The 27007-nt window shown below is 38.9% G+C and overlaps 2 protein-coding genes across 4 annotated transcripts; one reads left to right on the forward strand and one right to left on the reverse strand.

Moving 5' to 3' along the window:
• Positions 1-423: 423 nt before the first annotated feature.
• CYLD (CYLD lysine 63 deubiquitinase) lies at positions 424-26244 on the reverse strand. 3 transcript variants are annotated; one of them, XM_030457559.1, is made up of 17 exons: positions 26160-26244; positions 20745-21405; positions 19563-19865; positions 18602-18707; positions 17571-17666; positions 16400-16516; positions 14440-14819; positions 12895-13060; positions 12071-12212; positions 11419-11541; positions 10287-10378; positions 9137-9203; positions 8572-8704; positions 7863-7971; positions 6675-6793; positions 5748-5964; positions 424-4269 (listed from the first exon to the last, which is right to left on the reverse strand). In XM_030457559.1, exons 2-17 carry the CDS (start codon positions 21249-21251, stop codon positions 4085-4087), a joined length of 2862 nt encoding a protein of 953 aa, XP_030313419.1. In that variant the 5' UTR covers positions 21252-21405; positions 26160-26244; the 3' UTR covers positions 424-4084. The 3 variants fall into 3 exon arrangements, with proteins under 3 accessions (XP_030313419.1, XP_008499522.1, XP_030313420.1); XM_008501300.2 differs by lacking the exon at positions 26160-26244 and adding an exon at positions 25489-25646; XM_030457560.1 differs by lacking the exon at positions 26160-26244 and adding an exon at positions 25489-25611 and having other exon boundaries at positions 19698-19865.
• Positions 24921-26581, forward strand: LOC115598954 (atherin-like). Its single transcript, XM_030458003.1, has 3 exons — positions 24921-24974; positions 25259-25734; positions 26143-26581. Exons 1-3 carry the CDS (start codon positions 24921-24923, stop codon positions 26543-26545), a joined length of 933 nt encoding a protein of 310 aa, XP_030313863.1. The 3' UTR covers positions 26546-26581.
• Positions 26582-27007: the final 426 nt, after the last annotated feature.

A 27007-nucleotide genomic window follows, 5' to 3' on the forward strand; every position in this document is an offset into this window, starting at 1 on the left:
AGTGATAAAAATACACAAAGCTTTCAAGCTGCTTTTTTACACCCACTCAGTTCTGAAACCATAAAATGGCATTTTACAGCATCTGTGCCTTAGCATCCTATGAAACAAACCCAGGACGTTTGGGAGCCTCATGACTCACCAATTGAGCAGAGAATACAGTGCACAAGAAAAATAAATTAATTGAAATTAACATTTATGAGTAATTCCTGTTACACACTGTACTTGCTTAGACTGGAAATCACACAGGCTGATTTGTAAAGACTGCACTATGGTTCCAAGAGCACAGAATCGGTATCAAAGACATTAGAAAGAGCTTTTACTGAACATACATACCTGGATTTTTTCCCTCCAGTTGCCTCCCACACCAAAACAGAACATTCTGATGTAGCATCCTGGGGGTTTGGAGTTTCTTTGTTGTTGTTGCTGGGGTTTTTTTGTTATACTTAAGTGTAAGGCATAACCTGTAACACCTTTTCTCTAATACACTCTACGTTCAAGATGAGCAAATGTTTAGTGGTGCTGTGATGTATAAAGTTTTCTACTGATTTGTGCTCCTTTGTCTAAAAATCCCTAGCAGAAGAGGGGCTGAGTTGCCGACCATAACTCTGCAGGTTTCTCTCTCTCTCCTTAGGCTTTTTTTTTTTTTTTTTCCCCCCAGGCTGTCAGGCCCTCCATTTTCTATGTGTTTTCCTATTCACAGGTTAAGGCCCTTGTTAACAATACTTAACAGCCAAACCATAAGGCAATCATCAAGTGTTAATAATCTATGGGCACATTCACTGAAAACACAACTGTTTGGTTCCCTAGTGCATTAAAAACATAAAGGTGGGTGCTTAGCCACTGGAACCTTTGGGCATCCCATTAAACAGCAGTAGATGCTTTAAAATGCAAGCTGCTTCTTCAAAATGGCTTATTCAGTTCCCCTAAGTACAAGCTGAGGGCTAAAAAAAAAGTTTCTTACCCTTGTATAAAGTTATTTTACAATTTTTTCTCTTCTGAGAATGGAAATTTAAAAATGGGGTTTCCATAACATTTTGTTCACTTTGCCAGATTACCTTCAATCCAATACAGCATAAAGCAGTTCTTTTTGGATTAAAAGATGACTCAGTTGACTCAGTCAAAAACATATTTTTTTTTTTTAATGTTTAGAAGACATCTCCATCCTCTGAACTGATAATAACCTAGCCATGTAATCACGTACCATTTGCAAAAACTATTTAAGGTTTTGTAATAAAGTAGTACAAAAGGCAAGGCTGTAAAGTACTGCCTCCAATCCCCCAGTATTTGTCACAAAGAACCATGCCAGTAGTGCATTCAAATTCCTTTTCCTTTCTCCCCTATGTGTATCCCAGGAAGAGTTCACACATCTTTTCCATGTCTAGTCAAAGGCCAGAAGATTGGAGGCAAGATGCCAAGCAGTTAATTTACATCCACCTCATTTTATTCACTTCTGCTAACAGAATTTGCTTTCTGAAAAAAATGGAATCTGCAGTTGGGGGGGGGGGAAATAAATTTTAAAAAAAGGCTATGTTGATACAAGAGTGTTCATTTAGAAAAATCCTAAGATGTTTACCACCTCCCTCTGGGCATAGCAGTTCCCCAGCTGTTCTGAGAGTTTAAACTGGAGAAGGTAAAGTAGTCACAACTCCATGTAGTATGTAATACATGTGAAGGGCTGGGAAGGGGTTGAAAGGAGAAAGATGGCACAAGGGGAAGACACAGGAAAGATAATGCATTGGGAAAGTTTGGAAATGTGGGGGGAGAAAAACAAACCCAAAAAACAAAAAAAATAAACACCAAACTGCCCCACAACCACCAAACTACATTCATATTGGTCTCACTGATAGATAGGGTTGTGCTTGTTCATTCTGCAGAGCCTTTATGTTTGCTGCTTGTTCAGAAGGAGCACCACTTGCAGCTGCTTTCAGGTTGGGCGTCACCATGAGGCTACAGGAATGAAGGTATCAGTCTGTTTTATTATTATATTATTAGTATTATTGCCTTTTTGTGCAAGCCCCCTCTTTTCTTTACAAAGAGCTCTACAAAAAGAACCAAACCATCAACAGAGGTACCCAAAGGACATGGCCACACTTCTCTTCAACATGCAGCCAATGGTGGGGTCTCCAACCTTCTGCTCAGGCTAACTGTTCTCCAGCCCATTTTAATAAATACAACATATAGCTACTGTTTTTACCTTATATTATCTGTCAGGTGCTTCTACAGCATCTTTACCAACACATCTGAGATCTGCTGCTGCTTTCCCAGAACAGGATGCTATGTAGCCAAGGAAAACCCCATCTATTGACTGAGGGTTATAGAATCCACTACCTAAAGCCTCACTGAAATTTTTTTTCAGGAGAGAACAAGAGCTCATGGTAGTACTGACACTAAAGAAACAGAGCTTTGTCAAGGAGCACAGACTGAATAAAGAAGGCAAGGGTAGGTAGAAGCCAGAAGACTATTAGAGGCAAAAGCAACAGTGACACTATTAATAACTTCCTTGCCCTTAAGAGTGAAAAACCAGAGGACACTTCATGCAGCAGCTAATGGAACAGGATCACCTATCTCAGCAGCCCTTGCTTTAGACAGATTAGTCCTTCAAGCGTATTTTAAACCTCTCTTTAGTACTGTTCTGTGGTAGAACGACGTGTCCCAAAGAAAGATTTTCCAAGAATGAAGTAACCAAATTTTCTACTACATGGGAACAGTCTCCCTTATCTTCAGAACAGTGACTTTTAAAAGTAGCTTTTTCTCCATTATATTTTGTGACCTCTCCTTCTACAGACTCATCTCCAAAAGGCAGTTATCCATAAAAAACATCTTGAGTTGAAAATTTACAGCTCATGTATATGCAATTTGTACAACTAAATTTTACTGTATATTTATATATATAGTGGCACATTTGCTAGTCAGTGTAGGCAATAGCCAAAAAGCAACTAAAACAACAGGATTTCATTGCAAACAGGAACCAACAGACTTAAAGGTATATTTTACATCAACACAGGCTTTGCAGCTTTTCAGGTTAGGTTTCAGTAGTTACTTGGTGCACAGTAAAACTCTGATCTACTTATATTTATAGCTTCTTCTTTCCAGGCAGAGATGTTTAATATTCATTACTAATCCAGAAATGAAGAGTCATTCCCAGTGTAACACATTCCCACGTAGTAGCTTAATGTACTGTAGAAAAGTCAGTTTTGTTTTACCAAGGACTAGAGCCTACTTCAGTCACATTCCCTGAGGCAATCCACTACTTTATTGTTTTGTCCTCAAATCATTTGTAAATAGTTGCTGCTCTGTTCCAGACTGCTTTTATTTTTCAAAAAAGATGCTTAAAAAAAGACACCTGTTAACTTTCATTGCTAATTTTATATTTCAGCAATATCACTTCTTAGTGCCTTCTTCTCCTTCTCTTACTCCCCTCCAAAAACTACAAGTTAACAGCAAATCTATATGCTAAATTTTCACAAGATAGGAATTCAGATCTTTAAATGAATGTTAATTTTGGAACATGCAAATGTGTGAACTGGAAAGAATGTGGTAGACAGGTAATGAAACAGAATTAATAGGCAATGGACAGTCTAAAATTTCTCTTAGTAAAACAGAGGTTATTCTCTCTTTGAGAGAGAATCTTTGGTGCTAAAAGGATTGAGGGTGGGGAGAACTGGTGGAGGGGAGAAAAACACAAAATCATCATCCTTGGTCCACAGAAATGCACTGAGCAAGAACACCGAGTAGCTTTACGTTCTCAGTGAACTAAGGAGTTTTCTCCTGATGTAATTCCACCTTTAACATTCAGAAAAAGCCTGTGTAGGATCAATGCACTTAAAGCTCTACTTTTAGTAACTTCACTTAGATTGTTTATAAAACAAACACGCACCAGCACACTTCCTTGAGTGCAAAATGCTTAAATACTTAAATTACAGAACTCCACATGTAGTTTTTAGAACAATAATCCTTTTGCTCTCAGTCATCGCATCCATTGCCAGCAACGGTTGCATTAAAATGAATCAATCCAAAAAAAATGCAGCAAATGCAGCACTCAATAACTCTGTTCTGGTTATTTCAGTTTTCCAGAGGAAATTGTTCATTTGTATAAACTCATTGTTGGACTTTGATACATGCACATGTAAGCATCACAAAGCAGTCTTCGTGCACAGCCTTGAATCTTTCTGGAATCCAGTGAGTGTAATTCTTCCAGAGACATCTTCAGGTATTCACCAACTTCTGGACATGGAGTAACTTGTGGAATGTTAAAGCCATTCTGACCTCCTTTTAATCACAAAAGAAAAAAGAAAGAAAACAGCTTAGCATAGCATCTACTTATATTCACTCTTTATAAATGTACTTTAATTAGAACAGCATCACTATTTCTTAAAACTGTCTAAAAAACAAAATATGCATTCTGGAGTACTGCAGGGTAAACTTACATGAAAAATGTATTGTTCAAGAAAAATCATAACTGATGTCAGTATCTTGTTACGTTTACTAACACTCACACAAACACACCACCAGAATGAGAACTTTGGATTTTCACTAACACTTAAAACTAACACTTAAAATTCTGTACAACTTCAGGAGAGTGACCTGAATATATATATATATATATATATATACACACACATATATACACACACATATATACTCCACCTCAAATACTACAGATTTTACTAACAACATGACAGCTGGTAATAGTTGATGGATGTATAAACCCTGTCTGGATCTGACCAGCAAAACTAAGGCAGAGTTTGCTTCTGGCCATTTTCCACATACAAATGGATGAATCCAAACACAAGTACAGCCATTCATGACACTGTTCCCCAGCAGACATTTTTATTTTATAGCACTAGCTGAAGAAAAATAATCATGATAGAAAAGACCCAAAGATCAGCAGGAGATCTATCCAGTGAGTATCTCATGTGCGCTACATTCCTGAATAAAGTGGTTCTATATAGACTTCACCTGTACACATTTCAAGCACCCTGACACACAGCTTGATTCCCTTCTGGTTGTTAAAGTACACCTTAATCCTGTGGTAGTTTCATTTTCAACAGGAGGAAAGATAATTCTACTCACACCAAGTCACACTGCTACATAAGGTTTAAAGGTCCCTTCTTGCATGAAAGGTTGCAAGCCTGACACTTGCATCTAAGACTGTTTTTCTGGGGCATCAGAACTGAACAGGAAGTCCTTATTTAAGCACTAGTTAATGCAGCAGTATCTAGGTATCTTGTTTTACTGATGTCTGTATTATTACAGAACAATTTTCCACTGAGAACTCTTAAGGGATTTAAAGGAATGGCACAGATGTTGTAATGTGTGACAACTTTTATTCTACAGACACCTATACTAAGTCATTTAAGCAATAACGATATCTGCATAGTATCTGATAATTGTATACAACCACTTAAATACAGACTGAAAGAGCACACTCCTGCAGTTGACTATTTAAAATTAATTTTTCTGACAGACTTGAGAAGTATAGAAAATAGTACAAGTAGTCCCATTAGAAAACTTCATCAGGTTGTTACTTCTATACCAGCTACTTATTAAGGTACCCCATCTTCCTGAAATTCAGATTATGCAAATCAGAGGTTGCTATGAAATCAATGTGTCAAAGTAAGGCTGGGTCAAGGTCAGTGTCCCAGCATCAAATATATCAAACCCCCAAAAGCTAAGAAATATGCACCTAAATTTAAAGCAGTAGTACATGTAAAGAGAAAATTAGTAAGAATAAATATGAGACCTACCATCCCTATCTGCCATGCTGTCAAAGAAAAGCCAGGCAGAGTCATCCCTCCCATATTTAACAAAAGCTACATAGTGGCTTGTTTCTATGCAGAGAACAGCAAACAACTCCATCTTCTGGTATGGAATGCAGCCATGTCTCCAGTCCCAGTCTGGCAGGTCTTTAGGTAGTGACAATGGATTGAATTTATGACTCTGTCTCTTGGGATGAAGATGAACCTACAATTGAAGCGGTATTTCAGATGAAATAAAACACCCAATAAGATTACTGGTTTCGGTGGCAGACAAAGCTAAAAGGAGTATTCCTGCTGAACTGAAGAGAACATTAGAGAAGAAACTGCAGTAACAGCAGCAGACTAAATGTTCCCTCTATTTTTCCCCACCCATGTAGCTCAGTATTGCCCAGAACATGCAAAGCTAAGGTTAGAAGGGAGGTGACATTTAATGCAGCAATCTTCTGACCTTGTCAGACTGGAAAACCAGCCATGACAATGACAGCTTCATTCAAGTTACCAAACAGCTCTCAACCTCCCATGCAGGGGGGGGTTTTGGAATTAGGTGATCTTAAAGGTCTCTTCCAACCCAAACCACTCTCTGATGAAGCAGTTCACTGTCACAAATTTGGCAATTTAAACAAGGTAATGTGTAAAACTAGGATTTTAAAGGAGGCAACAGGAAACAGATTCCAAGGTTATGGCTTCTTCACAGTGTGAAGTGCTGGATATGGCAGTTGCTGTATTTTCAGTAAGAAAACTGGTAATGAGCAAATTGGACTGTGGAGTTCCAGGTCTGTCAGGGAAGGCTACACTTTGCTAGGTGGACACAGTTACCCTGGTAAGAAGGTCTCACTATGCTCTTATGCCTTCCTCTTAATTCAGCATAAACCATTTAGCTGAAACCCATGTAGAATAATAGAGACAACAACTTACTTGTGTATTGCACGTTTTGCAGAACTGCTTGATTTTCCCAGCAGAAATATCAGTATCTTCATAGCATTCTCTGCACTCATACATAGCAAGCCCTCCACATATACGGCACTGCCTTGGAGCTGCATGGTTAAAAAAGGGGTGTCAGCCTCCAACCTGGGGATGGTTTTTTTTTTTATTTTAAGACAAGGTGAGTACAGAGAGAAGATTGCTATTCTAAATGGAGAAAAACACTCCATTAAGAAAATAGCTCAGACCAGATTGCCAATCAAAGCAGAAAGGTACCACTATATTTAACTTCTTCCCTTTGACATAAAAGACAAATGTTTATAGTGTTAAGCTGCAAAACAAATGATGTTAAAAACTAAGTTATATCAATTGCATGACCAAATAAGAACAGGATTTTTATCAGATTAGTTCTCTCTCACCATAGCAGTAGAGCTAGCTTTGCTCCTCTGTCTGTTAACACCAGAATAAACAAATAAACAGCATAAACTGATGGCTAAAACAGTGAAAAAAAGGCTGTAACAGTTTCAGAGATTATTCTAATACATTTTAGCAATTTTATTAATCCTCATCTCAAATTTAAAACTGGATGTCTTTCCTTATGAAGGCAATTAAAAATTCAGGGCATGACAAATGTCAGGAATTTAGGTCACACACAAAAAAAGGTAATACAATTTTATTAAATATAGTTAATGTTAAAAAAATGCACTATCATGGTTCACTTCCAGTTTGATAAAGTAATAACAAAATGAAACAAGCAGCACAAACTAATGAAGAGTAAAGAAACTTCATTAACATTGTAAACATTTGTTACCAAATATCTGTGCTACACTTAGTTTTTAAGATTTCCTACCTCCAATATTAATGACTTTTGTTGCTAGTAACTCAATTTTATCAGCAGTGTTTTGAAGAAATTTAATTGAACAGATTCTCAAGAATTAAACATAATCATGAATGTTAACTTCTATACATTATTCGGAATCATAGCTTTTAATTGACATGAGAAACAAACAAAAAAAAAACTTCCTAGCCAGTAAACTTCCCTTTCTCCTCAGCCCAAGCATCTCACACTAAGTATTAAATTAAAAAATGCAAAATACCAAAACTACCAGGGTAAGTACTCTCACTGCATTCGTCACTCTCACCAACTTTCTTTCATTAAACAACACAATGTTATGTACTTACTATCTTCAAGTAAGTCTGTTATGTTTAATTCCAAGGATGGGAAAATTTTGTTGAACATTTTGAAGTCTTTTCCAAACCGAGGCATCTGGATAATCAGGCAAGAAGGTGCCTAGGTAAAATGCCAGATTATAATGTAATGAGCTTGAGAGAGATAATTACTGACATTTAGAGACATACTTCTAATGCTATAAACAGATTCATGTCATTTAAACTTCAAAATTAACACGACAGCAAGCAAAATAAAATTACATCTCTGAGAAACTACAGCTAAAATTCCCAGAAAAGTGGCACCTAAACCATTGTCACATGTCATTAAGTCTCAGTCATGCCTGAGTACAATATTAAATATTCTGGCCTATGCTTCCCACACTGGGGGTGGGGAGAGGAGAAAAGATATCTTGCCATTGTAAAGCTTTTTACAAACACAGGTCCATCAGAATGTTAGTGCTTAAGACAACTTACTGGCCATAACTTTTCTTTTAATAATTCTTTACCTAAATTACTTTGGTCTCTTCAGCCAAAAGATCCATGTCATTAAGTCAACCTAAAAATATTTGTGTAATGTAGCCAACTTGTACCACAGACCCAGTACTCCTGCTCCACCTTGACTGCATTTTGGTTTTATACCACATTCTACTTCTGTCCCATAGGAAAAAAATGACTGGGCAAACATCTCCCTATCATCACTTCTAACAAAGCTGTCACTCACCTCTGCAAATTTCAAGTTGCTGTTGATGAATGACCACTCCAGTAACTGCTGGATTGTGGGGACTCCAACCTTCTCGTTTTTGTCCATAAAGATCTGGTAGAAGTAACAGTCTTGTACTTTCTGACCTGCTGATCTAAAAAGATTTTAAAAAACCAAACAGATTCTGAATCTATACTGTAGCAATGACTGCATTTTGCTAGAGAAGTAACATCTACCAGAAAATATTCTGAAAGTGTTATCCTCTCTGCATTGAAATACATTGTGCTTTAAAAAGCAGATCACCTAACAGCAAGACAGGAAGGCTCTCAGGTAACAGAGCTAGGAAGGGGAACTTTGACCAGTTCCAATGAAACTATGCTCATGAGTTTTTGCAAATAGAGAGCAGGGGGGCAAAACCCACCTACCAAAAAAGGTAGGAAATAGTGTCAAATTAGTCAATATAACTACTATACTGAATCTTACTATAAATATGAATCACAAGTCAAAGGTATTCTAAGAGCTATCACATATTATCTCCTCCTCAGCCTCTACAAATATACAGGTTCAATAAAGAACAAAGATTCACCTTATTTTCAATAGTGGCTCAACTCTTAAAATATGGTGAAATAAAATATTCAAAAATTCTTCTGGATCTGGGAGAGGAGGAAAAGAATTTCTTGTTAGTATGCAAACCAGATAAGCAATTGAAGACTGACTTTAAATGACAGCTTTGAAAAGTTTAATAGGGAAGAAGTAAAGGTTCATCTTTTTTTCTGCTTCATCAACACAGTAAGACTATTAAAAAAATGAATGCTTTAATGATACAAGCCTCTATTTACTCTTTTGGTGTCAAACAGCACCAATAAAAGACTCGGGCTCAACAGGGTAACAAATGTTTCCAGTAAAATCCAGCAAGATGCTCTATTTCCAAAGAACCATTTGGCACCCCACAAGTTTTCCAGGAGAAATAAAAGCTTTCAAAACAAAACAGTGAAACTGCAGCAAGTGGTGAGGAGCAGTGACAGCAACTCTTACATAAACAGCACACAATGCTACAAAGTTCATTTAAACTCCAGCCTGAGTTCTCTTAATCAAGAAAGCAGCCAACAAGAGCTTCCCAGAGGTCTGTTCTTCCCCAGCACTGAGAGCTTTCTGGTGTATTTCTCTTCCTGCGACTAACTGCAATAAATATTGGTTTTCAGCATTTAGCATTTACAAAGAAAGTAGTGTTCTCCCAAATGAAAACTGAACAGCCACACAATAAAATGCTAATTAATCATTATATGCAGCAGTTCAAAAGGTTGGGAATTGATTTTTCTAACATGGCTTACACATTTCATTTCTTAAAATACTACACTACCATTGTGACAATGAAATGCTGTAGAGGAAAGATTATCCCTCAGGGACCAGAGTGACATTTGAAAGAGGATAAAGACCCCAGTCTTATCACAGTCTTCATTTCTGGAGAAAAGCCTTGGATGTCTCCTAACTGCTAGAAGGGAGTTACAAGGGCACAGGAAGGCAAGAAAAGAAACCCAGTCAGTGAACAACTGTTTACAGAGCTGAGGAAGCAGAAAAGAGCTTTTTATTACCCACTGGTAGAGACCTTACTGCCACTGGAAGACATTTGTGTGTTTTCTTCTGGTATAATTATAATTATAGCAGGTAAGGTATGTCAGTTCCTTCATATTATGTTCCTTACAAATCTCAAGAAAAAGGAAAATCTCTCCAGTTACCTTTTTCCTCTGAAGTGAATCCCGATGCAGCCTCAACTTTTTCAAGAATTTTCCTCAGTTTCATTATTTTTGTAGCACATACGTATCCATATCTATGATAAATGAGTTTAGTAAGCTATTAGCCAGTCTGTGATCAAGTCAGAGAAGCAGAACAACACCATAAAACTCTTAAATGCTGACACACAGGCACTCAGATCCTTCTTTCACTGTGTTCTTCTGTGAATGGATTATTTCTTCAAAACTACCTCCTCGTATGCAATCTGGCTTCCAGGTTTTTAATACAGCATAGATGCAGGGCAGTGCTCAATGTTCTTATATCACTTTTAAGGGCTCTTTTTAAACATTAACTTTCCTTAAGTGTTTTCTGATTTCTTAGGCAATTACTTTTTATTTGTTTTCATTCCAATTTGCACAGATTAATATATCATTTTCATAATGTCATGTAGTAACAGCACTGTAAGAGTTAATAGAATTCTTTCACTATAGAACTCTATTGCTGATCTGAGCAGCTGAAGTTTTGAGCATTCAGTATTTTCCTCTAAAACTTTACAAAACATGCAAAGAAAAGTTTTAAGTAAGGTGGGAAGGTAAGAGAAGTAAGATTTTCTCTTCTCAGACATTTGAGTTTTATTTCTGTGACTTGGTATTCATCTTACTAGCTCTACCAGAGAACCTTTGAACATATCAGGCAAATAATAATAATATAATAATAAAAATGTTTTGCAGACCACATGTAAAAATTAATGAAACTTGTAGAGCCCTGCCAAATCTATCAAATTGTGAAACCCCAGATAAGATAACCCTAATTCTTTTCTTGTCAAGAACAACATTAAAACCATGTACAAATGAATGCTGTGAACAAACAATGTGTATTTATCAGTGCTGCACAAATTCTACAACAGGGTCATGCTGACTGCATTTTTAAACAGAGACTACTGAAAGTATTTCACCACTAAACATTGAGCAACTATTTCTAGTTAGCACTGATTAAATTTACCATGAAGAGTAAGTGAAAATAATCAAAAAACAGACTGAACAGACTGGCACCAGCTGCTTGCCAAACTTCAGGTTTGCAATAGGAATGCACAGACAGCAGGATCTCTAGACCAGAGCAGTTCATGTCTTTACTTACATTCTCAGAGGATTCACAATCTCTGTCCTCAACAGCTCTTGAGTCTCACTATAATACTCTACATCATTCTTTTCTTTAGGTCTGAGTAACACAGTGTCCAAAACAGAGCTAAAGGAAAACAGGCTACAAATGAAAAAACAAAGAGGTTGTTTTGATTCTGGAAGATACAACCATTCACAAGCTTAAGCAACATAAGACAAACCAATCAAAGCTGCAGGAATAATTAAAGAACTAAACAAACTCAAAAAGATGTAATTATGAACAGAGGACAACACAGCTGTACAAAATAGTACAAGTTCAGTCTAACCCAATATCCTTTCTGCAGCAGAGTACGGAACTTGTTGCCAAAGCAAATAAGTTATAAGAGGTATTTCCCTCCCTCCATCCCTGGCTATAGCTTCATCCTTCAGCTGCTTACAGCAGAAGGGGCACAGGCACAGCTGGGGCAGTACAAGGTGGACATGTTTAGCACTTCATGTTATGCAGCCAATGCTGCAGAACTCAGTTGAACTGCAAGAGTGTAGCAACGTGTCAAAGACTGCAGGGAGGACTCTGTAAGCTGCACAGGAATACAGGCTGACAGTCATTACAACAAAGACCACATGTTCTGCATTGCTAGCATGGGATGCCACTATACAAATTATGAACTTACCAGAATAAGGTGGAGTCTAAGTAACAGGAGTTGTAATGACCCTGGATACCTTTCTTCTTTCCAATCATTGTCTCTAAACCTTCTTTTTCCATTTTTGGAGGAGTGTTTTCTTCTACCACTTCACTTAAGTAACCTCCAAAGGCTGAAATTTTTTTTTTCAAAAGACACTTTAAAGCCTCAAATTTTATCCCCTTGAGATCTTCCTATTTATGTTTCATAGCTAAATTGCTGCCTTAGCATAAGCATTGCTTCCCTAGACTAGAACAGCATTTTATTACAGCTGAGATTCACTGTCTTCCAGAGAGTGAACAAGGCCTTACATTCCACTGACAATGCACGTTAGAGTGCTTCAGAAAGCCTGCAGCACTGAATTAATTTTACCCAGTAGGAATGAAGCTCTTGTCTCATAAATGCCTTGTTCACACTATCTTAAAAGTATCAGGCACTTTTTTCTTTGCTGGTATCCCAGGCAATACATGTCCCAAAAAATCTAAAATACTTGAAGTTAGAAAAAAAATTAATTTTCACCACTAACTTCCACCATAAAAATACATGCTTTTCTATACTAATATTTAGGAAAAAAAACACCCAACAATTTGACACTATACAAAAATATACAAACATATTCTCATTTTAAAGCATAAAAAAGTAATCTAAAGAAACTTTATGTTCTGTAAAGACTGCTCTTCTATTCACTAATCTCATTTCAGCAGTATCTGTACAGATTTTTCAAGTGTTCAATACAAAGAACATATTGCAGGAATAAATGAAGCAAAACCCCAAGTCAGTTCCCAGCTGATAAGTAATAAGCAGAAGCTCAGTACCTAGAGAGTTGCAGCGTTCTATCTGGTTAGACACAGGCTGTAGTGAGGCAAACCTGGAATCTGGTCTGCAGCTTTTGAGTTTAACAAAAAGAGCTTTTTTGGGAGCACAAGTGAAGTATCGGGTTCCTTTAAACGTTCCATCCGTACAGCCTGCACATTCATCCTCCTGAAAATTCAAGTGAGAATTATTTCTAGAATTCTGCATCGAGACATTTGATAAAATATCTACCAATAAGGCACTCTGAAGCTTGACATATGTTCCTGCATTTTAGAATACAAAGCTTCAGCTGATGTGTTCTTTAACAAGTTTTATTGAGGAAATGTTCTTACTACTTATTCCATAGATTGGGGGAGGTGTGAGAATTAAATGTTGTCAACATTATGAAATTAAGTAATCCAGCCAGTCACTCCTGATGCCGTCTGTAGCTACAGAGAGCACACATGCACTACCAAGTAGCTTTTAAAACTCAAATACAGTCACTAAGCATTGGGTAAGGTGAATACTTTCAGTATGACTGTGACCTGCACAAGAAAAATATCTGCTTCAGACCACATAAAAACAACAAAGAACAACAACACAAAGTAGGTGTGAAAAACAGCAAGTTTTCATTATTCCCCTTTGCTAACATAATCTGAAGTGTCTGTCCACTAATTACAGGTGCCAGGTTTTAATGCATGATAGGCAAGTCCAAGGCCTCAGTTTAACAGAAGGCAGCCTAAGATGCACCTTCAGAACATCTGCAGCAAACTGTAGCTTAAGCTTCACCCCAAAACATCCCACAAGCATCAAGAGCTTTTGTGTCAGCTGGAATCCCAGTCACATTCACACCTACTTTGCTGAAGATTTTTATTGTTTTATGTAACTGTACACTGCTTTATCTGAAAAAAAAACACCAAACTAAATAAATTTTAAAAATAAATAAACAACAAAACCAAAACAACAAAAATTAACCTGTTCATTTAACCACACAACCTTGGCAGCACCTGCCATGGGGTAACGAGTACATTACAGCAATTCATGTGCGCAGCAACTGTGAATTCAGGAAGGGTCCAGAGGAACACCAAAAGCTCATAGCTGTCATACCAACAATTTCACTACCACTGATTCCCAAAACCAGTGTTATGACTCTAACAGTCGCAAGTGATGCTGTCTGCTTGCTGGCATGCAAACAAACAAATAAAAAATCCATATTCACTAAAGACTTACAGCCAGGGCACTTCATGTAAAACTGCATTTTGAAGAACCTTTAAATATGGTTGGCTTTTTTCAATTAAAATCTCCATAGCACAGACAAAGGGCCCTTATTTCAGGTAGGTGACCCTGTCCTTGTGACACTAAGACACCTTGGAGCCCATTGTCATAGCAAGGTCTAGGGCAGCCATGAAAGTCAGAGCTCATGGAAGAATTTATCTTACAAGATCACAGGGAAAACTGTTTGGACTCATTCCTCCAGAAAGCTTTTGCAAAGGACACAGGCACAAACTGCCAGAAACAAAACTACTGGCAGGTAATTAATATAAGTATAAATTACTATTTTTATTTACCAGTTCTAGTCCAGCTAATGGTTCATTTACTCCAGGGGGCTGTCCAATCCAGCGGATTACTCCGTAAAAAGGAGGATTTTCTTTAACTTCAGCCAAGGAACCTGCTTCAAGACCATGTGAGTTCCCAACTGGGCCTGCTGTTGATGGACTCTCCTGGTTAGCTGTAGTATTTACATCACCAATGACTGACTGAACAGATAAAGACAGAGGACTGTGTCCCATGGTACCATTAGTACTCGATGCTTTTGTCAAGCTAAAAGGGAGGGAATGGAATCTGTTTTCTGTAGACACAGAGCTTGTTAAAGGTGGCTGCAGTGGTGGTGAAGAATGCCCAAATCCAGGGGATGAGTCAGTAAGTGATTTTGCAGGGTCTTCAGCAACTGTTAAAAGTAAAACCAAGATATTAGTAAATGTTCAGGGTTTTTTTTCCTATCTTACCAAAGGAAAGACTTAGCTATCAAACTAACGAAGGGTTTCTGCAACCATATCTGATTTAATAGGTGTCCTGTACAGGAAACACTAACACCTGGGGACCTGCAGGAAGATGTTTCTCACCTGGCAACACTGGAGAGAAAGAACTGGCTGAGGAGAGAGTGTTACCACAGGCAATGGGAACAAACATCACAGAGAAAGGAGATGTTAACCAGAAACTACAGGAGGTTCAGATTGAAAATGGATTATTTTTTTGTTACCCTCACGTTGGAATTCTTCTTTGAATACAAGTTAACAGCCCCAAGGATTATAACTGCAATGGGCAAAACTAGGAAAAACTCAATGGTCAGTGTGACTGAGGAAACTATTTGTTTCACAGACTATACAGAGATGAGTAATTGCTTGCAGACATGATTTGCAAATGGAAAAGCATTTATCCCCCTGGCTATATCACCATATACTTTGGTTGTAACACAAGGAATCTATCAGTGTCTATAAAGAATAAAGGATTTAAGTAAGTCATGACTAATGCAGTGCTTGATAAATGAGATCACAAATAGATGTAATAGCACAAGTGTTCTGTATCTTCTCTCATCTCTACATGGTCTCTAATACACAATTAGTATTCAACAGAGTAAAAGCCTCTTTTTCATCACCTCTTCTCCCCACGGTGTTTTATTAACAGAAGTTGATGTCCAAAATTTTTTTTCAAAATTTTTATAATCCTTTACTTTCACAGTCCTTTCCAGATAGAATATTTATCTTGGATTTTATATATTTTAATAAACTCAATTTAAAACAGAATTCCAAGCTGTTGGAACAACATCTGTGAGGCATCCAAGAGCAATTTTAACTAATTTTCTTTTATGGTTCATGGAATTCGGAGGCTACTACTGCTGTAGGTTTCCACTGCAAATGAACATTACCAGTTTAGTGTTTACCCTTTCACTCACCAAGTCAGCCAGACTGACTTTAGAATTGACAAGTAGAGAAGAGATGAGATCTGGAAGCAAATCAAAATACACTGACCTTGGGACACAAGCACCCACGCTTGTAAGAATTCAGAGAGAGCTTTTGCAGAACTCAAGTTAAAAAATACTGAAAAACACATATGCTTAGCCAGGTTTTTCTCCCCTCATACTTCAAGACTCATTAGCTGGCACGACATAACACTGTAGCTCCCTTAGGTCTGTGAAAAATACAGGCAAAATAAAACTACTCTATACTTGGCCACAAGGAATATCTCCATATTTTCCTTCCAAGCCTCAGCTTTTATTTTGCCTGCAAGACACACACATTCCCACAGAGCTGTGCATGTTGCCAAGAATGTAATCTCCTACATGCAGGACAAAACAACAGGTCTGTCAATTAAGAGAAAATATATTTTCATGGGGGTTCCAAGATGCTTTTTATGATTTGTGTTCCACTCAGACAACACATTCCAAGTGTTTTAAATTTAAACTCATACTTGTTTTATTTACTTGTTTTATTTTATATGCATCCATGACAGACTGTAAACTCTCTTTACCTTCATCAATGTACCACGGGGGTTTTGTTTTCATTTGAGGCTGAGAGTCAACCGAAGAGCCATTTAATGTGTAGAAGACTTCAGATCTGTTTCTGTTTCCAGGTTCAGAGGTAGTTCCTAGGAAACAACACCTTTTGCTGAGAGATTAATTTCTACTTACAAAAGTTTAGCTACACTCTTACTTCATAGTATAAACTTGTTACTATACTTGTGCCTTTCCTCAAACCATCAGTATCTCCCATCAAAGCTAACACAGCTCTCAACCCTGCAACAAAGTAGCAGTTTATTCCAAACCAACTCAATCCTCCAAATAGGAATTTCAAGTTACCAACCTGAAAAGAAGGCAGAAAATACCACTCAAGCGCAATTTTTTCCTTACCATAAATTATGGATATAAGAAAGCATTTGAAATACAGTGGGTATTGTTTGTTTGTAAAGCAAAAAAATATTCAGAGCAGGCAAAAATATTACCAATTCAATTCCACACAGCTGTGACTCTGCACTGAGGACCATCTCTAACACCCAATATCACACAAAACAAAAGCTTACAGAGTATTCTGTCATCAGTATTCTACAACCCTAAATAGTCATTGGTAAACTCAAAAGAAACTGAATTTTAATTTCTGCTTTAAAAAAATATTTCCCTTTCACACTTTTTTTCCTGTGAGGATTTTCTGAGTGGGTCAAAGAGTCACAAGAAGTTTGGGAATATATTTTTTATATATTTGGGAATTTATATACTTGGGAATTTATATATTTGGGAATTCAAGTTTGGTCTTGAATCGCAGCAAAATTAACATATTCACTACTACATAGATCTGCTCCTGGGATAAAAATGTAGTAGTTTCTAGTCCTGCAGAAGGAATACAACAGTAAACTATTATTTAAAAATACAAGAAGACCAAACACACACCACATTTTCAAACTAACAGAACACAGTCCTGAACTGGTTATACAAGGCAACTAATATACTCTTAAATTTTTGCTATTTTGAGCACTCTGAAACTGTCTACCATCTTTATTATGATTAAATCCTGGTACGCCGCTTCACAGAAATTTAACTTATTTTTTGTTACATATCAAGTGACAGAAAATGCAAGGCAACACTGCTACCCAAGCAACAGGAATCTGTAATCTCACATAGGTAAAGAAAATCATTTCCCATACGTACCTGTAGCCTTTGGCTTACTATGATTGAACAAGCTTTTGTCACCACTTCTTGAGGTATAGGCAAGCTTGGGAGGTCTCCTGTCCTGTGACACAGTCTCTAAGACGTGGTATATGAAGAGAATATTAGCTTCCCTTTTCTATACTTTTACTGTGTCACAGAGAATTCAACCTGAAACATAACTGAACCAAGGTCTAGCATCCTAAGTTTTAAAGCTGAGAAGAGCAAAACCTTGTGGGCGCATAACCAACATTTTACGTATATATTTATGTACATATACACATGGGCATTGCTTCTATCACATCAACTTTGTTTTCTACCCACAAACCTACAACAAATCCTCTTTTCCCAAAAATACAGAAGTCCTCATGAACTCTTCATAGAAGAAAGGAGAATTCATACAAAACCACACTTGACTAAACCAGCAAGTAGAAGATGGACATAAGAAAAGTTGGGCAAATCAGAGAGAGAGAGGAATGTTAGACAGGAGGCTGTGCCTGACTGCACGCCCATTAGGCAGAGCCCAGACAAAGGTTTTACAGGACACTTTTTGGCTTCTTCAGAAAAGGTATTAGGGATCTGTAGTGGTGCAAGTTAACACTATTCACTGAGCTACTGCATAGTGAATCAGTCCACAGCCTTGCTATGAATTTTCAAGAATCTACCCCCAGAATGCATAAGTTATCAATATATTCCAGGCACAGACAGCACATTCCAAGCTTTTTAATCCAAGATGATTAAACTCCTGGGTAAACTGAACAACATTCAATAAAAAGATTCCCTCTACAGACACTGAAGCGTTCATTAATGCTGTCCAGCTGTACCATTGGACATTTTGTTCAATATTGAGCCTTTTCTACTGGTGAGACCACAACAAAAAAAAAGATGAGGAAACCGAAGAGAAGCACAACACAGAAGGTTAAACTAATTCAAGTGAATTTAGGATATTAATTCCGCAGTATTGTTTTAATCATGAGACTGTGCCTATGAGATGTTATCAAAGTCTGCCTTCTGGTTAAGAAAGCAGAGCATACCTGGAATAACATCATTGATATGTAAAAGAAGTGTACTTTCAACACTTGCAAAACTGCACAGCTGCATTCCATTATATCTTCCATCCCAGTTTCCAATCGGATTATCCTAAAAATAGAAAAACATGTTCTGTGCATCCAAACAGAAGATGTACATTGTACAGAATACACACACAGGCCTTAAGGAATGTAAAAAATAGGAAAACAAAAAGGTTTGACAACACCCACTTTTTCCTGTAACAAAGCTTCTATTGAGAACAGGCAAGCATTAGTCTTTAAAGACTAACACAAACTTAAACTGTTCTTTTGAGAAATATTTCCAATTTTAACAAGCATTCTTCTACTAAAATCCATTATTTATCAATGACTTAGAACAGTTCCAGAGCAGTTAAGCAACAGCTACTGTAATCAAGAAAATGGAAGCACTTGATCTACTTGCTTTCACTACCAGACATTTGAAAGCTGTTCAATTTTTTAAAAATCAAGTTGCTAGAAATAATTTTTTAATTATAAGCTTCACATTTTTTTGAAGAATAAACTTTTGTGCTTAAAACTCTATTTTTAAGCTAGAAAAAAGTCAAAGCGACACGAAAAGCAGCTTTTAAAAATAACTAAAAGAAAAAAGCACCCAGCCTACTTTTTCAAAAGGCAGAACAAAGGCAGTATCACAAGACAAACACTCAACTCTGTTACTTCAAGACTGACATCTAACATTGCAAGTAGCTCAGTGGAGGCTCCTCAGAATAACCACAGTATTTCTCCTGTACTGTTTAGTATCAAATAGGATACTGTTTACCTGATGCCAACAAATAATTACCACCAAGCCACACTTTTGGACACAAGTGTCTATTTCCATTTTAGGCCAGCCTCCGCTGAAGTAGCTTGTGGATAAGGTTTCTTTATTGCATGTAATTCACTAAATAACACACATGCAAAAGTTATTAAAGTCAGGTTAATTTCTTACCATGTCCACTCCAACAACGTATCCTAAACTTTCGTTTCCTGGTAAGACATCACAGAATATAACTGTCCCATACTCTATACTGTCTCCTATCTTCAGAGAAACCCTGGAGTTGATCTCCAGAGGAGGAAGTTCTACCTGCATTGTGTCAACTGGAGCTGCATAGTCACTTTCCAGTTCATTGTCATCATCTTCCACCAGCTCCAGTTTGTCCAAAGCAACAAAAACCCCACAATCCTCATCGCATCTGAAAAGCTGCTTGCCTTGGTACTGCCCATCGGTAAAGCCCTGACCACGACCTTCTTCCTAAGTGTTGGAGGAGGAAGAAGGGGAAAAAAAGGAGGAAAAAAAAAATGAACAACAGATTACTACAAAAGCAGTAACATAATTCAGTTATGATTCAATTCATAATTTTTGGAGAAACTGCACTAAGAATTTGCCTGATGACCTATACTGGGAGAATTCCATTGTCTGAATTTGTGGCAAATATACACATTTTCTGTCTCAGAAGAATGAACAGAATGGTGTCATTAGAGAACAGCTGCAGGCAGAAGCCTTTTCACTCCTAGAAGCATGTTTTTATCAGGTGCAAATCTTTCTTCCATCATCAATTTTGTGCCAGATCAAGATGAGACTACTTCACACTAAGCATTCAAAAGATCCACTTAGACACCAGATAGAGAGCTCTGATTTTCAGAAGCACCTGGGCCTGATATTCTCTGAGGTTCTTAGTGGGAACTGCAAAGAATTTTGGAAAAGTTTAAAGGAAACTTTGAAAAATATATTTCTAATGCAAGAGTGGCACTCTCCTGAACCTAATCATTCAAAAGCTTATAGCTGTCATTAACTTTACAGAAGTATGTCACCAGGAGCAAACAGCAACATCCTCTAGATTAACCAGTTGCTATTTGACTTTTAGAGCTCTACAAAACCAGCAGTCAATATCTTTTTGCCATCCCACACACCTCAACAAACTGAACATGGGGAATACAAGGTTAATGTGATACAGTGTGTTCACAAGTATTTAATAATACCTATGAACAGACTGAGAGTTACAGACTTTTCAGAGGTAATCATGCTTCTAGGAAAAAAAAAAAAAAAATCTATTACAGCTATTCCATTAAATAAGATTGTTATCTCATTTTACAAAACATGTATAATGCTCCCCCTTACCAAGAAACTTACCAGTAACTCTACTCCAAAGTATATCCCTGTAAGGGACCTTTCTTGCAATAAGGGTCCTCTGAAGCGAACAACTCCAGGAAATTTTTCCTCTCCTGATCTCAGCTGTACTCTAACAGGTGAGCCAATATCTATCTGGATGCCTTTACTTAACCTGCTTTTGTTTTTAAACAGACTGTACCTTTCCTCACAGTTAGTAATGGCCAGAAGCAGCTCAGCTAGTTTTTCATTTATTTCTATGACATCCTTCTCATCCACAAACAGGACTGCATGAGGTTGTTCCAGAATCTTTAATCCAATCTGCAATTTCTTGCCTTTACAAGGAATATTTCTGGAGTGTCCCACAGAAGAACGGTCTTGAAAAAACTGCCCAATGCTACCTTTGGGCACTTTCAACAGCTTCTGAGTCTGCTTGTCTATGACACTGCATTCTTGGAGAAGTAAGTAAAAGATCCTCTCTTCCCAATAAGATGGACTTGCTTTTTCTTGACCCCATAAGCCTGAATTCATTGTGATTAAAACTTTAAAAGCTGCACATAAGTCTTCAAGAAAAGTAAGATGTTGATCTTTGTGCACTGATCTCGACAAATTCTACTGGAGGGTCAAATCGTTGTGAAACAATGCAATATTCCTTTTGAAAAGAGACAAATCCACAGCAGAAAGCCTAGAAGAGGGGAAAAAAAAAACCCAAAAAACCCAAAATGAAATTAGGAAAGTACAGCTACCCTTAAGTACTTATGTAAAACAACAGAAAATCACTTAAATCTGTGACCAGCCCCACTCCTCCAACAGAGCAGAAATACTCCAGAAAACTCTCAGGCAGTCAACAGTCTCACACCAGCCACAGTACTGCTAAGCAGAGACACACCCCTTTGCACTGGTTATTGCTGTGTCCTTTCCTACTCAAGTTCCCTGAAGCAAGGGGCTATGGAAAAAGCAGAAATGCAGAAAAAAAATAGGAAAGTGAAAGAAAAAAAAGAAATCTTAATTTCAGATAAACAGGGGTAAGTATCCAATATCCTGCTCAGGTTTACAAACAGTACTTTATGGACACTTTCCACTGCAAAGATCTTGCCCCTTGCTTAGAAAGTGCTTATTTCTGACAGAGCATATTGCATCTGTCCTCCTGCAAAGCATTTTGATTTTGTGAAGCAGAAAATTGTGTTAATGTAACAAAGCAACAGAAAATAGATACTTTGGTAATTTGTAGCAGTTGTTTCTTTAAATAATAGAATTTTCCAGTTCCAGTAAGCAAAAAACAATGAATGAAACACAAGTTGTACCAGCATTGCAGCATGTGATTGTGCAGAAAAACCTGGAGACTTTTGCCATTTTAGAAAGATCGATCACTTCAATAAAAAATAGAACTTTGAATTATTAAAACAGCCTGGAAGGGAACACCTTAGTTAAGTATCACCCTAAGAATTATAGTTCACAGTCAGTAAACTAACAAGAAAAATCTGAAAATACTTAATTGCACATGGCAGCCAATAAAAAAAAATACATACCCACATATATTTATGTCTGTAGTTTAGATCATAAAGAACAGCACACAGTAACTCAACAGGATTTGCTGTTCTAAACATGACAAAAAAGGGTATTTTTTATTCAAGAAAATTTTGACATGTCAATTTTCCTTTACTCTGTGACACCACAGTTTGCATTCAGTTGAAGGAGAATCCCAAGTATTATTTATTATTTATATATTAAACGTCAGTAAATAAAAAGCAAATACTCTTTTTCCTTGTGTCTCCTCTCGCTACCATAACCCTCCAGAACTTTACTCTGATGGCATTCAAATACCATAATATTTCTGTTTTTTACACTCAATTTGATTACAGCTTCAGAAGCTATCAGAAAGCAACGGAATCCTGCAGTACTACAGCTATTTTCATCCACTGTTTTTAAACAACAAAAAAGAGTATTTAACACAACTCCTACAAAGAAGTAACAACAACCACAGAAATTTGTGCCAAGTAGCATCTTTCAGTCACCAGGAACTCACACATTTCTGTGAGCCGCTGGCAAGGCTCTGGTGCCATAAAGCCCTTAGAACTGAACACAGCATTCCCATCCTCACAGGTGTTACAGGTGGTGTTAAGGTCATCATCACAATTACACACAGCTGCTGCAGGAATTGTGGTTTAAAGTGCTTCCACCTGCACAGTAATTAACACCTAAGGACCAGAACCTGGACAGTTTCAGACCTCACAGAGATAAAGTCTGGTAAACTGTCTGTTTTCAAGTTTAAAAATACTTTTCTTCACTTTTGACACACATAAATGGGCTTTCATGTTTGATTATTAACAACAAAATTCTGACACCAGTATCAGACTGAAATAGTAATGTTTACCACCAGAACTGATGAGGGACACAACAGGATCTATCCCTAACACTCCCCCCAAAAAACATGCCTAAATGACCAGGAGCCTTTGTATGTCTACTCAGATAATAAAACAGAATTCCATCCCAGGTCTATCTAGTTTCCTCCCTTTGTCGAAAAACGTATGATCTTGCCCTTCATAGTTCCATTTTCTGTTCTCAGCTTTGAAAATCTGATGTACTTACTTGACTTCCCTTTTTACCAGCCATTTCACTAAAGTATCCCACCCCCAATACACTTCAAGCAAGTATCTGACAACAGAGCAATCCTGACCTTTCCTATGTTACTTTTAGAAACAATTATTTTTAATAAATTTGAATGAAAATACTATACTAAGAGGGAAGTCGGCTCAGAGCTTAAAAAAAAGTAGTTTTTATCAAAAGTATTATTTATTATATCTATTTTTAGTAAGTATTCCCTGCTTGTAGGTCCATTGTGGCAATATTACATAATCTTCATGTGTTTAGAAGAAAAGTGTTAGGAAATGTTAAGCTACAATACAAAAAAGTGTCTTTTCCCTTTAAGAAGAAATTCATTAAATGCCTTCCTTAAAAACTTATCTACCATTAATTTCCCTGCCAAAGAAAATAAGTCTAAAAGCCAAAGCTTCTTTAATATAAAAATGGTTCAGTCAGGATTTTAACAGCACAGAACAACTTGCTAAAAAGGATGTGAAATTCTGGCGATATATCAGAATTTTATTTACATAAACCATATGTTTTTTACAGCCATTTTTCTATGGAATTGATTACTCTGCAAGTGAAGTGTACCCACTGAACAAGACGTACACATGTATCAGACTAACACCAGAATAAAATATTTGACCTCAGTATGAATTACCTTGGGAACCATAAATTCTGCTCAGCAATGAAACATCATTGCACTGCACAACATGCCAGCAACTCCAACACTTTTTGCAGGAATACTTCGCCCTCACGACAGAGGTGTCAGAGCCTGTTCCACCGTGTTCTTTACGCCACCTATGACCTCAATTATTTTCATGCTCAAAGGCTATTGGGGAGCAACAGGCAAAACACAGAAATGACTGCAATGCTACATACTTAGGGAAAAAAAAATTACAGAATACCAGAAGTAGGCACAATAAGGTACCTGACTTCGAAGATTCCCTCACTGCCTTTTTTTACCCCCATCTTCAGTCCCTGCTGTCACCACAGAGACATCTCATCATAAGAACAGTTTGCCATGAAATATGAGAACTTTGTTTCTACCCTGCAGTAGCCTCAGATGAACTATTCAGAGCTGTCTGAATCAGTTGTCACGTTTCAGCATAAACACACAAGTCTGTATCTCTGACTCAGAATGTAAAATTAAGAGGCTACAATTAATTACACTTTTCCTGCAGAACTTTCACTTTAAATACCACGTTTTAAAAACCTGAAATGCAAAATTATGTTCTTCAACAGAAACCATATTCAAGGAAAGGCTAAAACTAGGAGCAAGTAAAATTAGTTGCAGCTCAAATAGCACGGAATTACATGACCACAATACAATCCATCAAAGAAAAAAAAAAGAAACTGTTTCTTAAAAATAGCATTTGAAATACTGCCTGATACAAATAAGCTTATACTGGCAACACGACTTCCTAAAAAAAATATAGCTGAAAAACTCCACTAAAACTTGTGAGGTGTTATAAATTTGATTTTATTTTTCTATCCCAGAAGACCAAAAATCATTCTTAACTATCAGAATGCTCTGGCATTACTAGATTTAGCAAGTACACACCAACCAACACACCACCATCACTCTTCTGCCGATAAGCCTTCCCTCAAGATGCCATGCAAGTCCTCTCAATCCAAATACATTCGACCAAATTTTTAAACAAAAACAAGGTAATCTTAAACTTTACTCAGCAAGAGAGCTTTTTTCCTTTTTTTATCACTGCAAGAGTGAAACGCGGCACATACCGTACCTGCAAGTCACAAAGGCCGTTCTGGGGTTAAGTTGTGAAGAAAAATTATTTCTACCCATCCCAGTTATGAGAAATGTCTCCGCCCCCTTGGGCGCTTATGGGCCGGACAGGGACGGAAAACCCCGGGACACTTTGGAGCCGGAGCAAGGGACTGCCCAAGGCTTCGCGCTCACACCCAGGGCCCAGGCTCGGCTCCCCGGCTAGACCCTGCCGAGAGCTAACGCCACCCCGGAGCCGGCCCGGCCTCACCGCTCTCCGCCGCAGAGCCGGCCCGGCCCGCAGCGATCCCTGCTCCTGCAGCGCCAGGCCAGTGGCCGGGGAGAGCGGCCTGAGGCGGGACCAGGCCGCGACACTGCCTCGCCCCTACCTGACGGCGCCGAGCAACGTCCCACAGCACCGCCGGACACCGCGGGGCCCTTCGCTCCCTTACTCACCTCCTCATCTCCAGCCCCGCACCTCAGCGCCCCGCTCGCCTGCGGGACTTCCCCGGCTCACAGCCCCGCAGCGCTCGGCACCGCCGCCCAGCCCGCTCCCCGCGCCCTCATCGTCGCAATCGCAGCTGCAGCTGCAACCGAAACGCCCCCTGCTGCCCCGGAGAGCCCGCCCACCCACCCCTCACAGCCAATCACAGCGCCTCGCCGCAGCCGCTTTGTAGCGCTATTGGCGAAGAGCGCTGCCAGGTAAGGAGGAGCTGCGGGGTTTCCCCACCATCAAGATAGTGTGAGCCGCAGGGGAGGGTCATGCGAGGCGGCCGGCACAGCGCTCAGCATTGAGGGCGCTGATTGGTCCCGCGGAGCAGGAAGGCGGGACCTGGGGAGCTGCGGAGGGGCTGATTGGGCGGCCGGGGCAGCGCTGGGGGTGAAGGAGGCTGAGGGGCGGGTGCCCGGGGCGGTTACCGGCGCTGCGCCTCGGGTACGGGAGACGCTTTCCCGTTCCTCAGGGCACGCTGCTTCTGGGCTGCCGGAGGGACGGTGCTCTCCAGACCTCCGTGGAAGGGGATCGAGGGGGCAGCACTCCCGCCTCTTGACTAGCGGTGGGGCTGCGTGCCAGGGAAGCTCCCGGGGAGGGGCTCCGGTACCGGTTTTCAGTGCCGTTTACTACTCACCTCCGGTGAACCGCGACCGTGTCTCTGGATCCGCAGCGCGGCTGAGGGTGCGGAACTCCCTGCAGATCAGGAGGCGCTCGGCGGGGCCGGGCGGGCTCAAGCCGGCATCCTGCGGGACGAGAGGAAAGGAGCGAGGTCAGGGCTTTACGGCAGCCCCCTCAGAAACCCCGAACGGGGCAGCGGGGCTGCTTGCCAAGACGGCAGCAGCGATCCCGGCAGTGCTGTGCCAGGGCGGGCTATTGCCGGCACACGGCACCGAACCGCTGGGTGAGCTCGGGGCTGTCCTTCCCAGTGCCCCTCATGAGAGCCGGGACTGTCTGTCAGTGTCACACTCGGTCGGGCTTCAATGTCCGGTCCTGAAATACTTTTACTCTGAAGTTATGTAAGCAATGCTATTGAATATTTAATTTAATAAAAGCCAAATGTAGCTCCTCTTTAACCATCCTACTTTTGAATGTGACTCTGTCTGAATGCTGCACTGTTTTATCCACTTGGCAGCAGAGTTTTTTATACATAGCGAATTTTTCTTAAATAATGAGACAATGAACTGTGACAATGAACAAGAGCTGCTCAAAAGGAGAGTTAGGTTTAAAGGCTTTCATCACACATTCAGCATTTCCCGAAGACCATATTTATTTTTAGAGAATAGCTTTTTTAATCGTTTTTTTCCAAACTGATGCTCTATTTTAAGCTCATGCTTATTTAAAAGAAAATAAATAAATAGTGAAAAGTTACTAAGATGCATGCATTACATTTCTTCCTTTTGCAGAGCACACAGCAAACCCAGGTTATGCTCTGCTAATCCTCCAGGTGGCTATCTATACACACCAGCTGCCTTTCCCTCCATT

The sequence above is a fragment of the Calypte anna genome, chromosome 11, assembly GCF_003957555.1.
Source record: "Calypte anna isolate BGI_N300 chromosome 11, bCalAnn1_v1.p, whole genome shotgun sequence".
Lineage (NCBI taxonomy): Eukaryota > Metazoa > Chordata > Aves > Apodiformes > Trochilidae > Calypte > Calypte anna.